At 44.0% G+C, this 22,119-nt stretch overlaps 2 protein-coding genes across 3 annotated transcripts in view; one reads left to right on the forward strand and one right to left on the reverse strand.

The window, feature by feature from the left end:
- Positions 1–2,981: 2,981 nt before the first annotated feature.
- PCARE (photoreceptor cilium actin regulator) lies at positions 2,982–11,091 on the reverse strand. The gene is made up of 2 exons (XM_059843339.1): positions 7,388–11,091; positions 2,982–3,111 (listed from the first exon to the last, which is right to left on the reverse strand). Exons 1-2 carry the CDS (start codon positions 11,089–11,091, stop codon positions 2,982–2,984), a joined length of 3,834 nt encoding a protein of 1,277 aa, XP_059699322.1.
- Positions 11,092–19,285: 8,194 nt separating this feature from the next.
- CLIP4 (CAP-Gly domain containing linker protein family member 4) overlaps positions 19,286–22,119 on the forward strand; it is a 32,499-nt gene continuing 29,665 nt past the window's right edge. The window contains exons 1-3 of one of the 2 annotated variants that reach the window (XM_059840858.1): positions 19,296–19,376; positions 20,715–20,757; positions 20,887–20,958. The gene's annotated coding sequence lies outside the window, so the exon portion shown is untranslated. Of the gene's footprint in view, positions 19,377–20,714; positions 20,758–20,886; positions 20,959–22,119 lie in introns of both variants that reach the window. The other variant, XM_059840857.1, reaches the window with a different exon arrangement.

The raw sequence follows: 22,119 nt of genomic DNA on the forward strand, positions 1-22,119 counted from the left end.
AGGAGCAAACCACTGCCCCCTGAGTTAGCTGTGGATTCACACAGCAACTCCACTGAACAGAACACAAGACTGCCAGGTAGCTCAGGCTTAATTCAGGGCAGGGGAGAGGTGGAAGCACAGCTGACCTGTGGTCTGCTCTGTCAGTGCCCAGGCTGGATCTTGTAGCCTGAAAAAGACATATTTGTTGAATGGAAATGCAATCTAAGTTAATTGATGTACCAGCAAAACACAAAACAAGACAAACTTGTGCTGGGATGGGGGAAGAGGAAACAAATGGACATTTTATAGTTCAGGGCACTAAGGAATGCATCAATAGTATAACACTGGGCTAAGATTGAAACTGGTTGCATACAGAATATGGGAGATCAAACTCATACCTTGTATATAAAACCTCTGTTTTATTTACATCAGTAAAAAATAAATGTTTAAATTGAGCCTGGTCTTATAAAACACCTGTATTCCAGAAATGTTGCATTTGTGAAAAAATTGAACTGTTGACCAAAAACCTGTTAAAAAATTAATTTTTCTTAAGAAGTGGAGAGGCAAACTATCATTTCCTGCATACTAGAGTTACTCTCAATTTCATGCTTGTGATACAAGTCAAAAGTAAACACATTTTTTACAAGAGTCCTGTACATTACTGGGCTAAAGAGAACCTCTTAACTACCTGTAATCATGAGTTCACATTACAAACTTGCAGATCACTTCCTCAGAAGCTGTGTCTTGCATACAATGACCAGTTTGCTGCAGCATCCTTTGGGCAGCATCAGAATCCTTCAGCAGCATAAGAATCCTTCCATCTTTGGGTGGGACTGTGTTTGCAAGGAGCCTCCTGATGACCACAGCCTCTGACTGAGTCAGAGCAGGAAGGGATGAAGTCCAGGATGGCAGCTCATGTACACACCTCCAAGGGAGCCTGATTTTGGGCAAAGATGCTTTGGCTGACTCCAGAGAGCACATGTGGGAGGAGGTTTCCAGCTTGACTGCTGAACTGTTGTCCCTTGTGCTGCTGAAGCAGAATCTCTTCCTTGAGGGATGTAAATATTTTCTCTTATATTTTCTCTTTTTCCCCATCAGGGTGCTGAGAAGTTCCGGAATGAAGCCATAAAGAGATGAACTGATTGCAGTAGCTGAGGAGAAGCTGTCCTCCCACTCTGCTCTGTTTTCCTCTGCAAAGCTGCATTCAGGCATGCCAAGTGCCAGATTCCTGCTGTCATGCTCCTGGTTTGCTTCTCTTCTGGGGGCTTACGGCCACCAGAACAAACCAACCCAAAATGCACGCAAAAATGCATTTGTATTCTTACCTAGGAGGGAGAGGACGGCACTTCTGATGAGGGGAGGACTAACTTGCAGAGCTTACACTGCTGGTGAGCTTTGCAGTGTGTCCCTGGTGATTTTCCAGCTTGGCAGGGGTGGTGCCTCTGCCTGTGTGGTTGATTACACAGTGGATTGGTTGACATCTGTATGGCTATGGCTGCCTGGCCTCTTTAGGCTCACAAACCCCTGACCATCCAAAGCATCTATTCACTGCTTGTCTATATTCAAACTCCCACTTTAAACATAATAATTAAGGTTTCCTTGTGTCCATGGGACAAAATGGCACTGTACTTGGTGAGAGATGTTTGTGGTTAAGGCACAGAACTAAAATCAGGAGTTCAGTATCCAGAGAGCAACCCTTGTACTGGAGAAGGTGATGCTCCATTCCCCCATCAGGAAGGTGGGCAGGAAGGGTAAAAATGCTGGGTGAAGTTCCCAGACACCACCTTGATGAAAACTGTAGGAAAAATTTTAAACTATTCCTAACAAAGTATGATACAAATGGCTTTTTTTTTTTTTAACTGATCTTATTCTGCACTAAAGTTGTAGATGAAATGTCAAATGAAACTGAAACTACATTAATTAAAAGCTGCATCCTAACCATGATGACATATCAGTTATGTGAGGAAGATTCAGTAATTTTTGAGACTGTGGTGAATGCCATAAAATCTTAGGATTAATTGACTGTAAATAACTAGTGTTTTTATTAACAAGAATCCGTCTAGACTATCCAGTGAAATTACAACACCCTCAAACTGCATAAATCAGAAAAAAAAACCAAAAAAAATTTTCAGGGAGAACAGAATTCTCTATGGTGGCATTTTTTTTGTTTTGAAAAAAAGAAAAGAAACACAAACCCAAACAAAACCTCCAAATATGTCCTTAGATGCTTTGTGATTTATAATGTTGTTTGATCAGGTGATTGCAAAACTACTCTAATCAGGATTAAGCCTTGTACCCTGGAAACTAGAGGTGATAAGATTATCTGGTAATCAAAGGTGATTTAGAAGATCAAAGGCTTTTTTGAGGAAGTAAGATCCCTAATTTTTTTCCTTCAAAATGGGTTGCTTTGTTTTAACTTGTATATGACATTATTCTCTCCCTGCATGTAGATAAACACCTAGGGTAAAAATGTGGCTTTGCTGAAGGCATGGATGTTTAATTGCAGTAACACTCAATTGGCTCAGGTTTTTACCTCCCTCCTGGAAAAGTCACATTTTACACAGACTATGATGCCTACTGAATAAATAACATACTGAATAATGATAATTTGTGTTAGCTTTTTAAAATCTTTTGTCTAAACTGGGGAAAAAAGGACTTGGCTATAGGTCCTGTCTTCATCAACCAAATTTGCCTCAGACTCACCCAGCAACAACGTGTTTATTTGCTCCATGTGGATCTCTGAGCAAAACCATGGCATGAAGGGAGAAGCAGCTGGCTGGTGTTTCGTTAGCTGGTTGAGCCCAGTTTGGGGTTATTGATGCAGTGCCATCGTACATTTTCCTTGCAAGAGAAGGTGAAGCTGTGTTATTGATGCAGTGCCATCATACATTTTCCTTGCAAGAGAAGATGAAGCTGTGCTCTGGAGCCTGGGCTAAGGCTGTTTCCTCCCTCTGGGGTCTCTGGCCTTGCTTGTGCCTCTGCCCCTGGGGGTGCTCCTGCTGTCAGTCCCTCTGCAGCCCTTGGCCCACGACGTAGAGCTCGGGGTGGGATGCAGATCTGTTGGACTCTCTGGTCTCAGGAACCCCAGAGCTGTTCCAAGAGTCACCTGCTTTTCTCGGGCTCTTCTCCAAGCTGCAGAAGGAAAGATGCTTAAGAGGCTAATGAATCATGACTTTTAAAAACAGCACTGATTAGAGCATGTTAACCCAGGAAGCACAAAGGCTGCACGACACCCTGTCATTCCCCACACCCTGTCATTCCCCATCTCCTCATGAATACACTCTTTGTGTGCACCATCCAGATTCTGCTCTTGTCCTGCCAAATGCACTGTACTCTTCCCTCCCAGACCTCTCCTGGAAAGAAAACATCTTGTAGGTTTAACAGGGGATCGGTGTGAGGCTGGGTTTCCCTGCAGATAGGGGCAGATTTGAGTGGAAAGTCTTGTTTCAGACAGCTGAAGGAGAAGGAGAAGGAAAAGGAAGAGGAAAAGGAAAAGGAAAAGGAAAAGGAAAAGGAAAAGGAAAAGGAAAAGGAAAAGGAAAAGGAAGAGGAAGAGGAAAAGGAAAAGGAAAAGGAAAAGGAAGAGGAAGAGGAAGAGGAAGAGGAAGAGGAAGAGGAAAAGGAAAAGTCTTACCTCTGATGTGCATCTGCCTAGCCTGGTTACAGTGATTTCTGAGCACACCAGCATGACTGTGGGAGGGGAATTTTCTACTCTCACTCTGCTGACAAAAGGACTGAAACACAAAAGGTGTAAATGATTTTCTTGAGGTTGCTCTGGCACTCCCCAGGGGTACAGGGACTTTATATGTCAAGACTGATCATAGCAGTGGATCCAGTCATGGATATCATGCCCTGTGCCTTCCTGCTGCAGTGTGTGAAGTGTGCTCTGTGTTGCTGCAGCTCATTCATGTGGTTTAAACTCAACATGGGGAAACATTTCAGAGCTATCTGGGAATCGTGACTGTATTTTAAGTGTATAAACTGCTAAACTGAATGAGCTTTCAACTACAGAAAAGCTGCTATGTTCCTACTCTTAACTGCTGGGACTTTAATGATTTGAACTGCTAAATGAAGGGATTTGTGATCCATGTCCAGTCATGAAACGAATCCAGATTCAAACATCCCCCAGCAGCAGAGAGGCTCATTTGGGCTACTTGCTTTGAGCCTGATTCAGTCAACCCAGTCCATTCTCAAGCTCTCACTGAACAGTATGTTAAAGACAATGGCATTTTATCTTCTCTCTCTGCTCTACCACTTAGGAGAGGAGCAGTCTCAATGAAATACTATATTGTTAGGGTGCATACACAGAAACTGTGCTACAGATTAACAGAATTTCTAGGAGCAGAGCAATTGTACATGTTGTGCCTTACTGAGATGCCAATAATTGCTGATTGCTGTCAAATGACCAAGCTCAGAAACCAGCCAAGTTATCTCAGCCTACCCAACCTCAGGCTGGTCATATGGGAACCAGCTGAACTGACTTGAGAACTGAAGTTCTTGTCAGGTAAGGTCTAAGATTAAAAGCAAAGCTCCAGCTCCAGCCCTAGTTAGGGCTACTAATGTTTTAAGTACTGCTATTCCTTACAACATGGGATGGGCAGAAGGCATGCTTGGAAAAAGTGGGTTTTGCCTGCTAGGAGAGCAATGAGTGTGCAGGAGACACACAAATCTGTGCACAACGTTGACGTTTAATGCCCATCAATGCCAGCTTGCAAAATAAGGTGGAAGTTGCCTCTTTATTTTGTGTGTTTCTGCTAAAAGGGGGTGTGTGGGAGAGGCAACTCAGCTGCCTCTTTTTGCTTGTACAAGCTCTGCCAGATTATCTTTGGCAACCTACTTCTCATGAAATGGATATTTGGTATGGGAAAAGTGGGGGGATATATCTCTTATATCCCTGAGTTTGTGAGCATGGGAGACACTGGATAACTCACTGGTCTTCAGAATATTTTTCCTATGAAAGATTGATAGTATCTCAGGTTTGACTCCGTGTTCTTGCCCTTTTACCAATGAAGCTGCTAATTACACAGAAAAATAACACAGGAAAACACCACACAGACCAAAAAAAAAAAAAAAAAGGCATTGTTACATTTGGAAAGAAGAGGTAAAGCAAGGGGAGAAATTAAGGAAAGGAGACTGACAGCTGTGTGGTGATGGCTTGTGACTTTTAAATCAGATGCAAACATTGCTGGAATAAGGAGGTTTAGGTTTAGGTTTAGACATTTTGAGATTTTCCTCTGTCAGCTGGATGAATTACAAAGCAAAGAAAGTTCTGTCTCTTTAATGGACTTGGAGAAGAAAGATGGATCAGAGTGTGGTGCCTTGTCTACTAAGGCACCTGCTAAAGAGCAGGGCAGGGCTCAGCACCTGCATAGGGTGATGTGATGCTTACAGCTGTGGCAACCATCAGTCCTGAGCAGGAGGAGAGGACCTGAAGTGATGTGAAGAGCTCTCAGAGCTTTTTCCCTGTGTTCATACCTAAAATAACAGAAGACAGGTCCTTCTCTGCCCATCAGCCCATTGGCTGTGATGTTCATTTTAGGCCCTTCAATGCAAGGTCCATCAAATTTCCTCCAGGCAGCTTATTTTGTGTGTAAGAAAACACACGGTTGTGTATTGCATCTTAAATCAGTGTGTGAGGTAATTAATGGTCTAAATTTCCCTTTTGCTTATGTTGATATAAATTTGGCATAACTGACTAGTACTACTCTTGGTGTTCATTGGGATAAATGATAAGCTGAATTTGACCTAGGATATATTTAGTTCTTCCAAAATACTTGTAGATCATAACAGTAGGATAGATGGCTTTTTTCATGAAAGGGATGATTTTATTTACAATGAGTTGTTTTGTATTACTCACTATACTCTGACAGACTATGACAGAAAGATAATAAACCCCATTGAAGTATAAATTAGCTAGCAATTTATAATAAACAAATAAAATGCACCCATAAAACTGCCTGGGCTTTTGCCTTGCAAGGTTTTACATAAAAACTCTTTTGAAAATATTTATTTCTGCTGGCAGGCAGTGGAGTAGACAAAGCTGACTTAACACAGTACATAGAAATAACAGAAAACCCAGCAGCACTGCACAGGAATTTTAGGAAATGTTTAAATGTCAGACTACAATGCAATAGTAGAACTGGGAATGCAAAATGGTTTGCATTTCCCAGTGTTTTTCACATGTTTTGTTCAGCACATTCCTCTACTGCCAGCATGGGATGCTCAGTCCTTATTCTGTCTCTGGGGTGGGAATGCCTGGAAATCTGTCCTCAGTGCCTGAGACTGTCCCTGTGCTCCCAGTGCCCTGAGTGCTTGTGCACCCACAACTGCAATTTCATCCTGTTGGGGTTGATCTTGCAATCCCTCTCCCTCCTCAAGGGAATGAATCATGTGACTGCAGCTCTTCTGGGACAAGAGCAAAAATACTGCCCGTGTGTGGAAAGGTTACCGGAGAAGCTTAAAGCTTAATTGACTTACACATCCTAAGATGTTAAGAATCTAGAATAACAACACTGTATTTCCAGGCTGTTACACATCTTTGAGTATTCCCAAATACCCACTTCTATTTACTGGATGGTTTTATGATTTTCTTTTTCCTTAGGTGATAGACAAAATTTAAAGCTAAGCCCATTTTCTTTATAAAAGGCCACCACTTTTTGCAAACATGGAACTGGCATGTGTTGATGTCTAGATTTCTTTTTCATAGCAATGAATCTCCAGTAGCCATGGGATGCTTCTGAAAAGTGGGTTTGGGCTGTGGACCCAGCAGACTTGATCTTAGCACCTAGGTCTGAAAGTATGCACAAGAAGCTCAAAATTCCAGCCCATAATTTTGTCCACACAGATCCTTGCCTATATATTATCTGTCTCTCATTCTTGCTGGCTGAATTGAAACATTCTCCCACAGCTTTCAGATGAACAGTCTATACTGGATTAGAAGCTGAAGAGAGAACAACACCCCTCCTCTTGGCTCATGCCTTTCTTCTCATAAATGTTTATGTTTATAACTGAGGGCTACTTCAGAGCTTTTCAGGAATTTAATGTGGATGCCCTTAGCCCCCACACAAATAAGGGGGGTTCTGTGCTATGGAACCAACACTGAATTTTCCCTGGGGTGCCTGTCACAGCTTATGTGTAAGGGTAAGGCTTGAGCAAGCCATGGAAAGCTAACTCTTCCCTTCATTCAGACTGGTAGTCCACTGAAAACTGAGGCAAGAAAATAGAACAGATTATTTCAGTTGGAAGGGACCGACAATGATCATACAGTGCTATCTTTGCCCAGCCATCTTTTCTGCACATGAACAGGACACCCTTCCAGAAAACCTCTTAACAACTTTAAATTCCCATCGGAAATTTAGAAAACCAACATGCTGCTATAGGTCTGCTCTTCTGGCATCAAGTTCCTTACCTTGCTTGGTGAAGTGCAGGTTCACTGCCAGCTGTCAGAGGAGCTGGGAGATGAGGCTGGATCCCTGGGTGGCGGTCGGAGAAACTTCTCCTCACGAACGGCTGAGGATGGCTGGTGCTCAGGGACAGCTTCCTGGCGCGGTCACCGGGCTGCTGGAACAGCAGGCTGCTCCTCTGGGGGTGTGCTGCAGCTTCAGGCTGGCTGCTCACCTCAGCAGGGCACTTGCTGGCTGCCACTGGAGGTCTGGCTTCGAATAAGGAAGAGGTGGCCGGGCAAAATATGGAACGGACATTGCTGCCCCTCTTGGAGAAGGAGAGCTGGTGCTCGTCCCCAGCATCCAGCCCAGCTCTGGGCCCCTTGTAGGAGGAGTGAGATGGGGAGGCTGGTGGGGAGGGGGTGCTGGAGAATGGAGAGGGGGAGCCTGCCAGCCGCTGTGCTGTGGGTGAGCTCTGCCTGTGCCCCACAGGAGGGCTGAGTGGTTTTCTCTGCAGTGGTGGAGAGGGCAGCTTCTTCTGCAAAGGGGGGCTGGGCACCCTGGGGCTGGAGGGGGGACTGGGTTTCCTCTGCATGGTGGGCGAGCTCGGCTGTATGTTGCTGAAAGCCTGCAGAGAATGTCTGTGATGCGCTGGGGGGCTGAAAAGCCGTTTCTCAGTTGGTGAAGAAGGAGCAGTTCTCGTTGGGGAGACCCTCCTGGTGAACAGTGAGCCCTTGTCGCCGCTCCGGAGCGGGTCGGGAGAGCCGTGCTTCTGGCGTGTGGGTGGGTTGGGCCCCTTGCTCTCTGAGCTGCTGCTGTGTGGGTTTGAAACCCCACTGGGGTTCTGAAGAGGAATAATTTTATGGGTTTGCTTGTATAAATCCGCAGCCTCTTTCCTCTGGGTTTCCAGTATCTCCTCCTGGCTGGGGATGCGCACGTTGGTAGGGTTCAGCTCCAGGGAGTACCTGTGCGATTTCTCATCCCCTGACCTGGTGCTCCTTTGACCTTTATTAGTCACCCCACTGGGGCCACTGATATTTTTGCTTGGCAGTAAGTCCATGGACTGAAGGGAGGCTTTCATTTTTGGGGAAACTTGTGATCTCTTAGCAGCATGCAGTTCTGGTTTGGTGGTCTTTTTGGCATCTTCCGGAGAGTTTCCTTCTATTCTTGCAGTTTCTTCAGGCTCAGATAAATTTTCAGAAGAAGTGTCCATTAACATTTCAGGTGGTGGTGGTGGCAGGTTCTCAGTGTCTTCATCAGTCTCTTCCTTTGTTTCCTTCTTGCTTAATTCTGCAGGTGGTGCAGGAAGAAAGGCATTTGGAAAGCTAGAAGAAACATCATTGGTGTTTGTGTCTTCTACTGGCGAAATGCGATGCTTAAGATTTAAAGGTGCCAGGCCTCTCTGAAAGGGAGTGGTGGGTGGGATGACTGGAAGTCCAAATTTTCTGATGCACTTTATTGGTCCTAAGGATCTTAGAGGTTTGCCTTTTGCAAGATCATCAGTAGTACTGAAGGTTTCAATCAGTTTTTTGACAGACTGCCGGGGGGTACAGCTACTGCCACTCAACATTTGTGCTCCAGGAGGCTCATTTTCTTTGCCTCCTGATGTCTCCTGGGTAGGCACAGTGGCTCTTACAGGCTTCTTGACTCTCTTTTCATTCAGCAGAAGGGCAGGATTTTGATCAGATGTGAACAAAGGGACTTTATCCTGGTTAGGCAGGATGCTGAAATTTTTTGAGAGGCCTGCCTTCAGCTTGCGGGAGGACCTAGATGTAATTTGATCATCCTGCAAATAAGGTGCTGTTCTTGATTTCCACAGCTCCAGGTTGTTAGCTATATCCTTTCCATACAACATTTCCAGCCTTTTGCTGAGCTCTTTTTGAGTTCTCTGAAGCTCTAGGAGAGTTGGGTCCTCTGCCTGGCTTCTGAGGGACTCCTCTGACCTGGACCGTCGTTGTTTCCCAAACCTTCTCTGTCTGCCTGTTGCTGTACTGGGCCTCTTTGCTAGGACTGCTCTTCCACTCTCATCCTCTATCCACTCCTTACGCCTGGATTTAGCTGGGACAAACTTGATTTTTTCACTGATGGCATCTTTCATCTTCAAAATGATTTCTTCTGTGTCTGCATTTTCTGTCCTTTTGATGGATTGCCTTTGAATGTTATCAGTGAGCGCAGGTGAAGACAGGGACCTTGGCAGAGCATCCTTCCCCATTTCTGATAAACTTGTGCTATCATCATCCTCCCCCAGCGTGCTCTCTTCATCATCGTCATCATCCTCATCCTCATCTGAAGGAAAATCTGTTGATTCACAGATTTTGAAATGTTCACCTTCCTGAGTAGAATCAGACTGCAAGGAGTTGTAGCTTTTGCTCAAGCTTGCACACTGGGGCATGGTAGAAGTGCCTTCTGCTACTCCACCCTGACAAGAAGTCGCTTCCCTGCTTTGCACAGATGAATGAAACACATCCTTAAAATGCCTTCCAAGAGCACAGCCATGGGAAGCAGCTGTGCCCATGCTCACACGCTCCGCAGCTCTGGCATGCTTTCGGGATGGATGTCTGTGTGCACAGGAGTCACCTGGCTGTGCTCCGTGCTGGCTGAGAGCACTGAACTCTTTGAGGGATTCATTGTCCACACCAATGCCACTGTCCTCAGAACAGAGAGTCCTGTCATCCCCATGGGACTGAGAGGGTCCCAGAGTTGAGGCTTCGAGCAGCTTTACCATCCGTAGCAGGTGCTCATCAAAGCTTTGCTTTGCTTTCAGTTTGCCTTCCAAGTTGCTTGCAGCAGACTGCAGGTAGCTGCAGGTCTCCTGCAGGGCGTTGGACGTGAGGGAGGCCAGCATCCCACTCACCAACTGCATTTTGTTCACCGTGTACTGCAGTAGCTGTTGCAGAAGATCAGGGTGCTCCTTCAAATCATCCTTTTCTGCCGGCCATGCCAGATTCCCACCTACATCTTTGAGAAGATTTTCCCCATCGATGGCAATTTCTTCCAAGAGCTGGTTAATTTCATCAAAGCGAAGCACGAGGAAGCTGATCATCTGCTGCAGGAAGAGCTGAGTTTGGGTGGCCTGGTTGGCCATGTGCAGAATAGTTTCATACTTGGAGAGGTTGGGGTGTAAGTAGGCGTATGCGCTCTGGTGAGCCTTGACGAGCAGCTCTGGGAAGTCTACCTTCTTCTCTGTCTCACACGGGGCCACAATGGACTTTTCTTTACTTCTGCTGGGTTGACCTTGCTTTGCCAGCTTATGAGTTTTCTTCCTCTTTCCTTTCTTTGGGATTTGCTTTGTGTTGCTTTCATTCTTGTCATCCCAGATGAAAGCTGATGCTTCTGATTCGCAGGAGGTTTGCTTTCTGATCTCTATGGACTCAGTGATGTGCTTTTGAGACTCAATCAGTTCAGACATAACAACTTCAGCATCTGTCGCTGTCCTCTCAATTTTCTTGTCTTCCCTGGAAATCTGGGAATCTGAATGAGCCTTGGAAGATAAGTGCATATTATCATTTTTGTCCAGCTCTGACAGTCTATCCTCCTCCTCTTCTTCCAGGTAGTCCTTCCTCTGAATCCCATACTGATCAATATTGTAGCAAGATGAACCTTTAACCAGCAGAGGGATTCCTTTATCTCTCGAATCAATTGGCAAAACACTTTTGGGTTTATTCAAAGCCTTAAGAGCACTTCTTGCAGCAGTACTATCAGTCTCACTGCGAGAAGGTGTGCAGCCCATCTTTTTTTCGTCTTTATTTTTGATCAAAAATCCAGAACACTCAAAAAAAAATCAAACTCACTGTGTCTTCCTGAGCTGCAGACTGGCCTGTGCCTCAGGAGTTTTCCATCATGGTCCCAGTTTTGTTGTCAGTTTCCTTTGTTGCTCACCTTAAAATCCCACCTGCTTATTGCATAGGATCTGGTCTTGAAGTTGTGCCCTGTTCCTTTGTAGGTTCCCACTTGGGTTTTCTTCTTTGATTCAATAAAAGGAGTGCGAGAGCTCGGCTGGATTTAGAGCTAATGGATTAAGAGCACTGGCGTACCTCACTTCTGCCCTGACAGATGTCCTCTGCAAATAAGATTTTAAGCTCATTAGGGTAAGCAGGCTCTAGCCAGTCAGCACCAGTGTTGTATTTATAAAGGCAGATTTTTTCTTTTCCTATGTATTGGGGGGCAGAAGGACTTGGTACCTGTCCCTGCGTTTTTCCCTTGTTGCAAAAACAAAACATAGAGTTGAATGCAGAGATCCAAAGGAAGAGGCTGTATTTTGAAGCCTTTTTGAAGGCAAACTATCTGAACATGGCATGTAAGCATCATTAGATGCTCCTTAACTAAGAGAAGGGTGACCTTGACCATGGATGTACCCACTGGAGAGTAAAGACAGGAAATCAAATGAGTCAGAAATGCCTGTTAAGACTTCTGCATTGAGAGTCTTCAAAATTTTCTCCTACTAGCAAGTGACAAGCTGTTTACTTTTTCCTTCTAAGACTTACAAACAAGATTTTGCAGTTTTTTTCCTCCCTCTCACATGATCATTCTTGTAATTTTTTTTTCTTTTCTAGATAGTTTCCCAACCTGAAAATCCAAACTGCACAACAACAGTATTTGAATTAAGTAATTCAGTAAAATAAGTTTTGCAGATCTTAAGAGAGCATCTGAATCTAGTGGATCCAATCTGTTTATTTTCAAATTAAATGTAAAAATCAAATGAAAATTCATTTTTTTCTTTTGTCTGAGTGTCTTGGGATAAAATTTGAACTCCCAAGAGTGACTTGCTTACCTTTATTTCTTTTTCATTTGCCAGGGCTTAGTTCTCTTAAATGAAAAGCTTTATGGGGTAGGACTCTAAGAAAGAAAAAAACTAAGAAATTTAAAAAATATAGACCCAAATCTGAAAAGGAAAAGGGAAGGGAAATAAAAACCTGTTGTTTGAATCTCTTCTAAGGTCAGGATGCTATATTACTGCTTTGAAAGATAAACTAGGGAAGCCAAAGTAGGAATTGGATGAGGCAGAAGATACTTTTCCAAGTATTTATTTGTGAAGGGTGGCATGTGGAAGCAACCATCCTCAACCTTCCTGTTCACTACTCAGACTGGCCAAAATGGATTTGTGTTTTAATTTCCAGGCACAGCTTTTGTCCTGAAGGTGGCCCTTCCTCAGTGTTGCAGGGGTTACAGTTAACAGGGGCCAACTCAAATGCTGGCTAGAAGTGTACAGCTTCCCTCTAGCAATTTCCACCTGCATGGTCATGTGTGTCTTGTCCAGTTCCCACAAATCCTTACATGCTGCCCAGCCCATGAAACATTCTCAGACTTTAAGTAACTGCTTACTTGGGGCTGGACTGCAATCTGAGAGGGAAGTTGTTACTCTCTGTAGCCCTATTGTTCAAATCTTTTTATCTTTTCAGCAGAGGCAGCAAAATTACCTTGTTTTACAGGGAAGAAGGCACCACAGTGATTCCCAGGAAGATTTTTAAAACTCTATGTGCTTTCTTCAAAGTAACTTTTCAGTAACACATACATTGCACTGAATGTACATGATGACATAGCCATTTCCCACAAGGCTTTTCTGGGAAGCATCAGGTAATAACCTCCTGACTCAGCTTCTGGCCAGTCATTCAGCTCAGGCTCTGGCTGCTTCTGTGTCTCAGCACAATGCGGATTCTGCAGAACCATCCAACGCTTTCTGTATTCCCTTTTGGGCGTGTATCTAATGTGTTCAAAGTAGGGAAGTGGAGCAGATTCAGGCAGCTGCTTCATCCTGGTGATGCTAATGGTCAGGATGCTGTAGCCCTCCAGAGCTAGCCTAGGAAAACTCAGGAGAACAGGCAAATAGCCTTTTTGCCCCTCTGCTGCTTCCAGTGTGACTTGAGAGACATCTCTGTGTAACTGCTTAATATTTGTGCTATGAAATCTCTGGTGTCTGTTTTTCACAAAGCAGCTCCAACAGCTCCATTGCTCACACTGGGAATTTTGACAATTAACTCTTTGTGAGTTGGTGGTAGCATTCAGGAAGTTCTTTTCCTTCCCTTTGCCTTTGATCAGTCATATTACTTTTGTTTGAATTTTTGTTCTACTTATTTTCACACCATGCATTAACACTCTACAGGAAAGAAATGTATGGTTAAAAACTGCAGAATCCTGGTTTATGACCATGAATTATGCAGTCATTTATTATTTTAAATATTAATAGTAAACCAATACACATTTTATTACTTATTTATTACCAAATCAAGATCCAGGCTCATAGAAAATGTGTTTTAACAAGGAATCTGTTTTATCCTGGCTTTCATTGCTGTCTGCATGCATATGCAATATTACTATTTAATGTTATATCAGATTTATTAGCTTCTGTGAAATCATTGATGTGCCTGTTTCCAAACACTTATGTAGCTGCATTTTTCTCATCAATACTCTTATTACCAAGTAGGCAGATATTTCTTTATACTTCTGAGGCACTTCAGAAAAATCCCAATGCTTTACCTCACAAAAAAATGATAAGGAAAATACTTAATCTCATGATCATACAACAAAGGAGAGGATGCAATAGGTAATGCACATAAATGATTATGCCAAGTCTTACAAATCTAAGATTTGTATTTGTGGAAAAGAGCTCACTGAGGAATTATGGAGAACTTGAGTGATAACAACAATTTTAAAGAGCTACTTTATTCTCAAAGAAATGCCCTTTTTCTTCTTTTCTGTGAGCAAATTGAATATAACCAGGGAGCTGTTCATATTGTTGGCCTAGATAGCACTAAGTAAATAAGAAATAGTCTCTTTTAATTTCAGCTTCTCCTGCAGAGCTGACACTAGTCTGGGACATAGAGCAGGTTCTCTTCTTTCTGTAATCACTTGCAGAGATACATAGGAAGCTTCATTTTGTTTCCCCTGTGGAAACATGCTGACAGTGGTGAAGAATAGGAGCACCATGGTTTGAAGGAAATGTAGTTGCAAATAATTGAACAAAACCAGTGAGACTTCACAGAGCTTTTACTAGTGGTGGTGATGCAAGTGAAAGACAAAATTCATTTGATTCTGGGTCAGAGAGACACTTCTCAGAATTGGCTTTTTTTTTTTTAAATTCTGGCTTCTAAGTAAAGTGGTGCACTCTGACTGCATGAGGCTATAAATGTGACCCCAATGCTTTCAAAAACATGTTTTGCAAAAACATCTGGATTTTTTAAATAGCAGAAGAACAATTTAAAAAAAACCTTGAAAACAGCTAGGAAACCAGCTTCCCTCTCCAGCAAAAATACTTTATAAAGGAATTAATGAAGGAAGAAATGTAAGTAGAAAACTAAAGAGAGTAATTCTGGGGGGTTTGCCTGCATAGGGCTGTTGCTACACTGGGGGGCAATAAATAAATTTACACAGATTTACAATTTTATTTACAATTTATTTGCAATAAATTTAGACAGATGGCTAAGCTTCTGAAACCACATTTAAACCAGAGTTTAAAATCAAGCAGAAGAAATATCTTTCTCTCGATGTGACCATAACTATGCCTTGGTTGAGCATGCTACAGAACACAAGAAGGATGAAAAATAAGTAAGTTTCTGAAATTTTCTTTTTGAAGTTTGTCACAAAACTTAGAGTAGCTTCTTATTAGAGAGGATGTAGAAGTTCTTGTCCACTACAGTGATGTGTGTAAATCACAGGTGACCCAAAGGGGTCAAGGAGAATTGTATGTCAGCAGTAGTTTTGTATTAAATCACCAGAAAATCACAGGTGATACAAAGGGGTCAAGAAAAATTGTATGTCAGCAGTAGTTTTGTATTTACATTTGTTTGTTATTTTTGGAAAGTGTGTTCTAGTCAGTCAGTCAGAGTTTCTCTTTGCTAGGCATTCCATCAAAATTTTAGGCGCTTGCTATGTGCCCCAGCCAAAGCATTCACTGCTGCTTTCAGTGGGTAAGACAGTGACAGCCAACAGATGAGGGTTAGGACAAAGAACTCTGTCAAACAGCATGAGGCTTTAAGCATAGATTCCCAGAGTTATGCAAATCTAGAAAAGTAAAAGGAGAGGGATCCACCGACCTTGGCAACTTTTACATTAGTTCTCATGAGTGAAAGCAGGTTTGTGGTTGTGGAGCAATTTCAAGGCAAGTGAGTTCCTTTCAGGTGGGGGACTGGCAATAACTGCTGGCAAGGGCTGCAGCACTTCCTAATGGAAGGTGATAGTATTGATTTTGGGTCTGGAGGTGAGGTCCTGGAATTTGTGTTCCTGAAAAATATCCCAAGATGCTACAGAAAAGAGTGCAGCTATTTATGCCTTATGCCTTTTCCAGTTCCCAGTGGGTTTCCTTACCTACAGCATCTCAGACTTTCCCTGAAACCTGAGGCAAACACAGGATTCCTCCTGGCTTTCTCTCAGAGAGTGTCTCTAACCACAGTGTGTGCACACTCAGGGTCAGAACCTCCCTGCTGCCCTAAGCCTTGCTCCAGAGTGGCTCTACTGAAACTGCAATGCCTTCCTAAGCCATTTTAATATTTGCTTCCCTCTGACATGTCAATCTGTGGAGATGAACTCGTGTCACTGTCGTATTTTCTGAAAAATCCCTTTGCCCAGGATTCTTCTCCTGGGAAGCTGAGAAGCCTTGGGGAAAGGGAAACAATATTATCTTGTTTGCTTCTCCTGTGTCTTGTTGCTTTGGAATGTGGTTGGAGATTGTTTATCCAACACGTGAATTGTTTTTACTTATTGGCCAATGACGGCCAAGCTGTGTCGAACTCTGAGGAGAGAGTCATGAGTTTTTCATTATTATCTTTTAGCCTTCTGTCTGTATCCTTTCTCTATTCTTTAGTACAGTTTAGTATTGTATAATATAATATAATATAATATAATATAATATAATATAATATAATATAATATAATATAATATAATATAATATAATATAATATAATATAATATAATATAATATAATATAATATAATATAATATAATATAATATAATATAATATAATATAATGTAATGTAATGTAATATAATATAAATTAGCCTTCTAAGAACATGGAGTCAGATTCATCATTTCCTCCCAACAATGGAGGACCCCAAAACCACCACAAACTGCTTAGCAATGTTCTATTTCTGCCCCAAGAAGAGACAAGTAATGAAATAATGTTTCAGTTGAAACAGGCTTGTTGCTCACAAGCATTGTTTCCCTGTCTTCCTCCCGAGGTGGTCAGAGCTGGTGCAGCATTGTTTTGAGCTCTCCAGGTGTTCAGCAGCCTTGCTGCCCATGGCAGCACCAAATGAGTCAGACAGGACAGGCTGAATAGGCTTTTTATTTGCATCATATCCTGGCTTGGAGGTGTGCCTGAGAAAGACAAAGTGCCAAAGTAAAGAAAGTGGTTTAAATATATATTATTTTAAAATTTTCATTGCAGGGCCCAGAGGTGGAAGTCCAGACAGGCAGGGGTTTTGTCAGACAATGACATCCAGTCTCCTCTGCAGCTGCAGCACTCAGGACTCACTTTGAGCTGAGATGTTTGGGGTTCTGCCATTGCTGGCCTGATCAGAAGGATCTTCTAGAACCTGCAACACTTTGTTAGGTCCTTGCTATGAAAAATGAGTATTTTATGATTGGCTTTTCACAAATATTAAAATGAATATTACATGTGTTATGTTAGAAAGTTATGTGTATTAATTTTTTAAAGTAGTGTGTTAAGTATAATTTTAGGTTATATCATAATGTTAAAATAGAAACTATATATGTGAGATACTTTTTTAAGAAAGAAATGAAGTACTTGCACCAGATAGCAGCCACAGGACACCCTAATCTTTCAAAGAAAGAGAATTTATTGCCCCATTATCAGAAGAAACTAACTCCTTCCTGCCTCGCTCAGCCACAAAGATGCCATTAGGATTAGGAGGAAGAAGTTGACAATGACCAGAGAGAATCCTTTGTGTGAATGGAATTTATGCATCATGTATGAGGTGTATGAATATGCAACAGGCTATTGTTTTTAAGGGTTAATCCTCTGGTAATGTGTGTCCTTTTTTGGGCTTATGCTGCCCAGAAAAATGTACCCTGACATCCATAACTCTTTGTTTCTGTTGTCTCATATTGTCCTAATCCAAATTGTCCAAAATTTTTATTACTCTAATTGTGTTGCTATTTTTATAACCATTTTATTACTATTAAACTTTTAAAATTTAAAAACCAAGTGACTAGCGTTTTCCACACTTGCTTTCATTTCCTAGCATGAAAAATAATCACCCAGAGTTTTGTCCCCATATTCAACACCACCTTTGAATTCACACCCCATTTTCCATGGTTCATGGCAGATGGCAACCATATCCTCTGTCTCAGCTTTCTGCTGCAGCAAACAAGCTGTGCTCTGGTAACCTCCTCAAACAGACTGTTCTTTTCCTTGGCTGTGCTGATAGACCCTCTCTAGGCAGGCTGGATTAGCTGCTGCTCGCTGAAGGAGGGTGCTCACAGCAATATGTGACTCCTCAAGGTGATGGCCAGACCTGCTGGCATGGACACTTCACTTCCCTGCCACAACTCTCCAGTTACACATCCCAAGATAAGAGTCTGATTTTTGTGCCATTGCTTCCTATTGGTAATGGTGCCCCTTGTGTACCTGCCTGGCACTGCTTGGTTCCCCCATTAGTTCCATACAATGATCCCACACCTCAATCTTGTATCAGTTCATTCCTTTCTAACAGCAATTCTTTCCTTTTTGCTTTTTTATCTCATCAGTTGCTGGTTTTGTTGTTTTTTTTTTTTTTTCCCAAAAAGATATTAAAGGAAAACATGAAACAAAGATAAGCTCCAAGGAGAATATCCCAGGATGTCATCAGTAGCCTCCCTCAGCTCAGCATTTTGCATTTAACACCACTTCACACTGTTTCCCCCTGTATTTGTGCTTTACCTTCACTGAAGTTCTCCTAAGTTCCAGTCTTCTCCAGAACTAGTAATTTCTATTCCAGGCTCTTCACTTAAGTCTGTTATTCAATATCAGCGAAAAAACATTTCTTCTGCCCTGAGCACCAAGCATCCCAGAAAAGGCAAACATTGACTGCCAGTACAAAGCTCACATCTGATCTTGCTTACATGCTTGTCTAAATAAACAGAGTTTGAACCTAAGTAGCCTTGAGGTGAAATTAGCAGGCCTGCATTTTCCTGTAACATGTTTCCTTTGCCTTTTCCAAGGTATGGAGAGTTCTAGGAAGTGGAAGAACTTCCTAGCTTTTTTGTAGCCATCTGCTATCGTGTTTACTATCACAACTGCAATTCAATGCTCTCCTTCTTTCAGCTTTGGAGTCCTTGGGAGCTGAAAGAATTTGCAACTCTTGACCTTCCCAGCACTCCACCTGAGGAAACTTCCACTTGCCACTCCTATTATTTGTCCTGCCCCCACCCCTTTTAATATCATCACTGGAAAAACAACACCAAAAACCTGATTGTACACATCAGTTATGTTTATTTAACAGTGACCCACGCAGAGCACAAAAACACAGCAGGACTTGCCTGAAGTTTTATCCACTTCAAATTCCCTTCATGCAGCCTGGACACAAGTACGATGCTGGGTTTACCACCGTAGGCGTTTCCCGGAGAGTGCCAGTCTTTGTGGATTGAGATCCTCATTAGCTTCTACAGCAGGGACGAGCACCCTTTGAAAATCTTCCTTGGGGGTTCCTGCACCTGGCTACTGAGACAGCCGGGACGCCTGAGCCGAGTGCTGAAACGTGCCAGTGCTGCCGCTTGGGTGCCAGCCCATGCCAGCCCGGTTCCTGCCGCCGGCCCCATCTCCGCATCCATCTCCGCATTCATCCCCGCATCCATCCCCGCATCACTCCCGCCGCGCGTTCCCGCCCAGCCGCGCATTCCCGCTCCCGCCCAGCCGCCGTGAGGGGCGTGGTCTGCGGGGAGGGGCGGGGCTAGCCGACAGCCCATTGGCCTGAGGGTGGGAAGGGGCGTGGTCCGCCCGCGGTGGGCGGGGCCTGTGCCTCGCTGTGCTCCCTGGGCTGCGGACGGGCCAGGGCGGCGCGCGGCGCTCGGCCGGGAGCAGGTAGGGCTGGGTCCGGGTTGACGCTTCCCGGCGCTCTCCCGGCGCTCTCCAGGCGCTTCCCGAGCGCTCTCCCGGCGCTTCCCATCCTCCCTCGGCGCGTCGCGGGGGGCGGGGTGGCGGTGCAGGGACCGCCGCAGCGGGCGGGCCGCGGCCGGCCTGGCTCCCCGAGCCCGGCTGCGGCGCAGGGGCCGGGGGCGGGCGCGGCCCGGGCGATGTCACCGCGTGTCCCCGCGGCGGCCCGGAGACCCCCGGGCCCGGGGGTGCGCTCTGGTACCGCCCCGGGAGAGCGGGGAGTGCCGGGGAGGTGTGGCGGGGGGCTGTGGGCGGGCAGAGCCGGCCTTGGGGGCGCGGGAGCCGAGCTCCCCGGGCTCGCCGCTTGCCAAAGCGCCGCACCGGGGGAGGTCACAGGGGTGCGGGTCTGGAGCATCTTTCCTATGAGGAGAGACTGCGGGGGCTGGGCCCATGCAGTGCGGAGTGGAGAAGACAGACGGGATCTCGTTAGCGCATATAAATGTCTCGAAGGCAGGTGCCAATGGGATGGTGCCAGGCTCATTTCAGTGGTGCCCAGAGACAGGACGAGGAGCAGTGTCTGTAAACTGAAACCCGAGAAGTTCCACCTCAGTGTGAGGAGGAATTTCTTTACACTGAGGGTGGCAGAGCACTGGCACAGCTGCCCAGGGGGGCTGTGGAGTCTCCCTGCCTGGACCCCACCTGGACACACTCCTGTGTCACTTGCTCCAGGTGACCCTGCCCTGGCAGGGGTTGGACTGGGTGATTTCCTGAGATCCCTTCCAACCCTGACAATTCAGTGAATCTGTGAAAACACTGCCATGTTGCAAAAGGGCCCTGCACACCACCCAAATCTTAGGTTTACCTACATGTGTATAACATATCTACCATGTTCTGAAGTGGGTAGCTGGTGTACGTGCAAGAAACTTGTTCTCTGAACTTAGATGTGCTCAAGAAAAATTAAGTACGTGATAAGGAGTCCATTTTACATAGTTGTTGTCAAAAATAGCATCACATTTGTGACAGGTTCAGCTATCAAAGCCCAGAACAACTGTGTGTTATAGCTTGAAGTGCTTTAGCATGTGCAAGTTCTTACAGCACTTGCAGGAAAGCTTTGTGCTTTAACACAAATTACAAACTAGAGAGTACGTTGAAAAAGTTGGATCCTCTATTATGGAATTTTTTCATATGTATCTGCAGAGCTACCACGCATTCCTGTAATGTGTGGATATCAAGAAACCTGTTGTTACTGTTCAGTTTTGCCAACAAAAGGGTGTGTGCATCTGATGACTCTTTGAAGATTTTTCCCTGATATTTCTGCTTTTTCAGTTTCAGATACAATTCATTTGGAAGAACATATGGCTGGCAAATAGTAAGTATGATACTCTCTGCTGTGCTCAGCTGTGCTCAGTGGTAGTTTGGCAATGCTGTGAATAGAAAAATTCTCTCTTTTATGTAATTTCTCTAATAGTTTTTGCTCTAAACTCTTTTGCTAATACAGGAGGGTCACTGCTCTTTTGGAAGGCCTCCCTTTCCACTGCACCAGGACTTTCCAGCTGAATCTTGGTGGGAAGTACGTTTTGGGTATTGTTTTGGTTTTGCTCACAACAGAGCTCATTATGAGGATGGCATAGGAATGCCTTTTCACTTCCTTTCAAATAGTTTTCAGCCTTTTCCTTTGCCTTTCCAGCTGTGTGTGTGGTGTTAGCTGGCTGGGAAGCTCTCACAGCTGAGCTGGCAGCCCCTGGAGGTGGCTGTGGGTGCAGAACGTGTCACCTTGACATTGTGTGTCAGTGCTGGGTGGTGACATGTGCCCCATTCTGGAGCCAGGTGAAAACCCTGCAGTGTGAGGGTGTGCGCACTTCCACTGGAGGTGCTGACATGTAAATTCATTCTTTGTGGGGTTGGGTCAGCATCTGCATTGTAGCCCTTGGGACTTGGAGCTGTCTACCTGACAGCATGGGTTGTTTCCCTGCCTGCTTTGCTTCGGCAGAACACAGATGGTGTTCTTGTCTGCGACACTGCAGAATAAAAGATGCCCTGACTCTTGCACAGATTTTGTTCTGTGTGGTCTGCTTTTTTGTGTGCCATAAACACTTTCTTACATTAATTTTGAAATGTCTCTGTTGATTTCAAGTTCCAACAACTTATATTGTCCTGCTTCACAAAATGTCACCTTTCCTGTTACCATCTGCTCAATCAGGTCTGGCTACTTTTCACTGTGCTCCTTTTGTTCCCTCAGTTGTAGGGCTGTGCAAAAAGCTTTTAATTTCTTTTGTGTCTTTTTCCAGCTTAAGAGGCTCAGCTAATATGTCTTTTATACTCATGCATATTACTTGTTCCTTTGAGCATTTCGTGAGAACTCTGAGGTGCTGCCTGTGAGAAACTTGAGGGTTCATGTGTCTTACAAAGCTTTGTTTTGTTTTGCCATAGCCTCTGAAGAAATATCAGATTGTAGCAGCTTTATTTCACTGTTGCCCTTCAAAAGCAATTTAATTAGGTATTTGCAGCTTAAGGGACTTTATAGTCCTTCACACAAGAAAGCTGTCATCTTTATGATGGCTATTAAGCCATTGAAATGTAAACTCTTAACTTTTCCTGACTGTAAGAAAATACTAATTGAAATAATTAGAGATATTTTTGGCCTTGTTGAATAAAAGAACACGTAAGCCAATGCAATTTGATAATGCTGTGGGAAAAAATAGTCCTGTCCTTTCAGTGGCCTCCTCATTGA

This window comes from Haemorhous mexicanus, chromosome 3 (genome assembly GCF_027477595.1).
Source record: "Haemorhous mexicanus isolate bHaeMex1 chromosome 3, bHaeMex1.pri, whole genome shotgun sequence".
NCBI lineage: Eukaryota > Metazoa > Chordata > Aves > Passeriformes > Fringillidae > Haemorhous > Haemorhous mexicanus.

Coding starts and splice junctions, on each gene's coding strand:
- PCARE (XM_059843339.1), bottom strand. CDS start 11,091: ATGGGCTGCACACCTTCTCGCAGTGAGACTGATAGTACTGCTGCAAGA. Junction 3,112..7,387: donor CCTGCACTTCACCAAGCAAG/GTAAGGAACTTG, acceptor TTCCTTCTGCAG/CTTGGAGAAGAGCCCGAGAA.